The following is a 1387-nucleotide window of genomic DNA, read 5'->3' as shown; positions in this document are numbered from 1 at the left end:
AAAAAAAAAAAAAAAAAAACACATTCACATTTAACAAGTTTTCATCGAACAAATTGGTGAATTCCTGTTGGCGTTAAAATAATCGGGCGGGACTTGCAAAGAGGGGGTGTTGTTTTCCCCATTTATGCTCTACAATTTCGAACCCTTTCTCTTGTTCTACGTTCACCGTGTATGGACCTGCTCCCTGTCCGCCCACTGCGCCAGGACAAATAGAATGGACTTCATTCGAGTCAGTACATTTCTCCCTCGTTGGGCTGCGGCAACCTGTTGTTCACACTCGAGAGCATCTCCTGTCTGAGCGCGATTAAAATCGTTTCGATGGTGTAGTTCCTGTTCCAATTTTTTAAAATCTGCAAATTATTCTTAACGACCTGTGTAGCAGAAAAAAAAAAAAAAAAAAAAAATTTTCAAATAATTACGTCAAGCAGGCTAATTATTATATCGTTTAGTGAGACGCCCATCAGATCCAAAGGACTCACCCGGCCGGCGCTGTCCACGCAGGACATCTCAATCTTCGTGTCAAACTTGACCGTGGGGGGCGCGTCAGGATAGCTGTCTCCACAAAATATGGTCAGCGAATAAATCCTGTTTTCGAACACAGTCCCCGGCTGCCCAAATATCGTGCAGGACCAATTTGAAAGAGTAATGTCATCAGCACTCTCCAATCCGAAAGACACTCCTTCACTGACGTTTCCCTTCTGCCCTCGCTCCAGCTCGTCCAGCAGGCGAAAGCTCCGCGGTACAATTACCTGATACGAGCGAAAAAAAACATATATATATGTATGTACTATGCACATGGTCTTTACCACCCCCGTGTGTAACCCTTATTGGGGTTCCCCATTCCACAGTTTAACAAACGGAACAAGGAACAAAGTGACAAAAATGATTTCTCCTCCTCTCACACATCACATGGTGTAGCAACTGTCCGGAGGGAGGAAGATGACGTACACAACACGTGAACAAGCAAGTGGTGCTTGTGTAGGGAGGGGGCTTTAACTCCCTCCTTATATATTATCACAACCTATATCTTCTTACATCGCTCATTTTGAGGGGGGTGCGGTTGAGTTATCCTTTCCTTCACGTAAAGGCTCAAGATAATTTTACTACTACTTTAATTTGAATAGCTTTTTGCTAGTTCCCCTTTGGCTCTGTTTTTTTTTTTTTTTTTACGTCAAGGGGGAACTTTCCTTGTGGATTCGGTGTACTGAGCAGTGGGAGAACAGGCTTTTGAAACAGAATAAGCCACAGATGTATGTATTCGAAAAAAGAGTTTCCTCCGCTCAGGTTGCAAATGCTTGAGCGTTTATACTTGGACTGGTACGATGTTGAGATGGAGAGTGGTTTACCTGTGGCTAATGCCCCAGTGGAAGAAGCCCCAAGATATGTA

General features: G+C 43.8%; 1 protein-coding gene across 1 annotated transcript; it reads right to left on the bottom strand.

Annotated features, from left to right (window-relative positions):
- Positions 1-230: 230 nt before the first annotated feature.
- On the bottom strand, positions 231-1044 carry AK88_00696 (uncharacterized protein; the record flags this gene model as incomplete). Its single annotated transcript, XM_012478342.1, has 3 exons — positions 231-371; positions 480-749; positions 1036-1044. The coding sequence occupies 3 exons, from the start codon at positions 1042-1044 to the stop codon at positions 231-233; spliced, it is 420 nt and encodes a 139-aa protein (XP_012333765.1).
- Positions 1045-1387: the final 343 nt, after the last annotated feature.

The sequence above is a fragment of the Plasmodium fragile genome (assembly GCF_000956335.1).
Source record: "Plasmodium fragile strain nilgiri unplaced genomic scaffold supercont1.5, whole genome shotgun sequence".
Classification (NCBI taxonomy): domain Eukaryota; phylum Apicomplexa; class Aconoidasida; order Haemosporida; family Plasmodiidae; genus Plasmodium; species Plasmodium fragile.
Note: the sequence above shows the minus strand (reverse complement) of the source record. Positions and strands in the feature narration are given on the sequence as shown.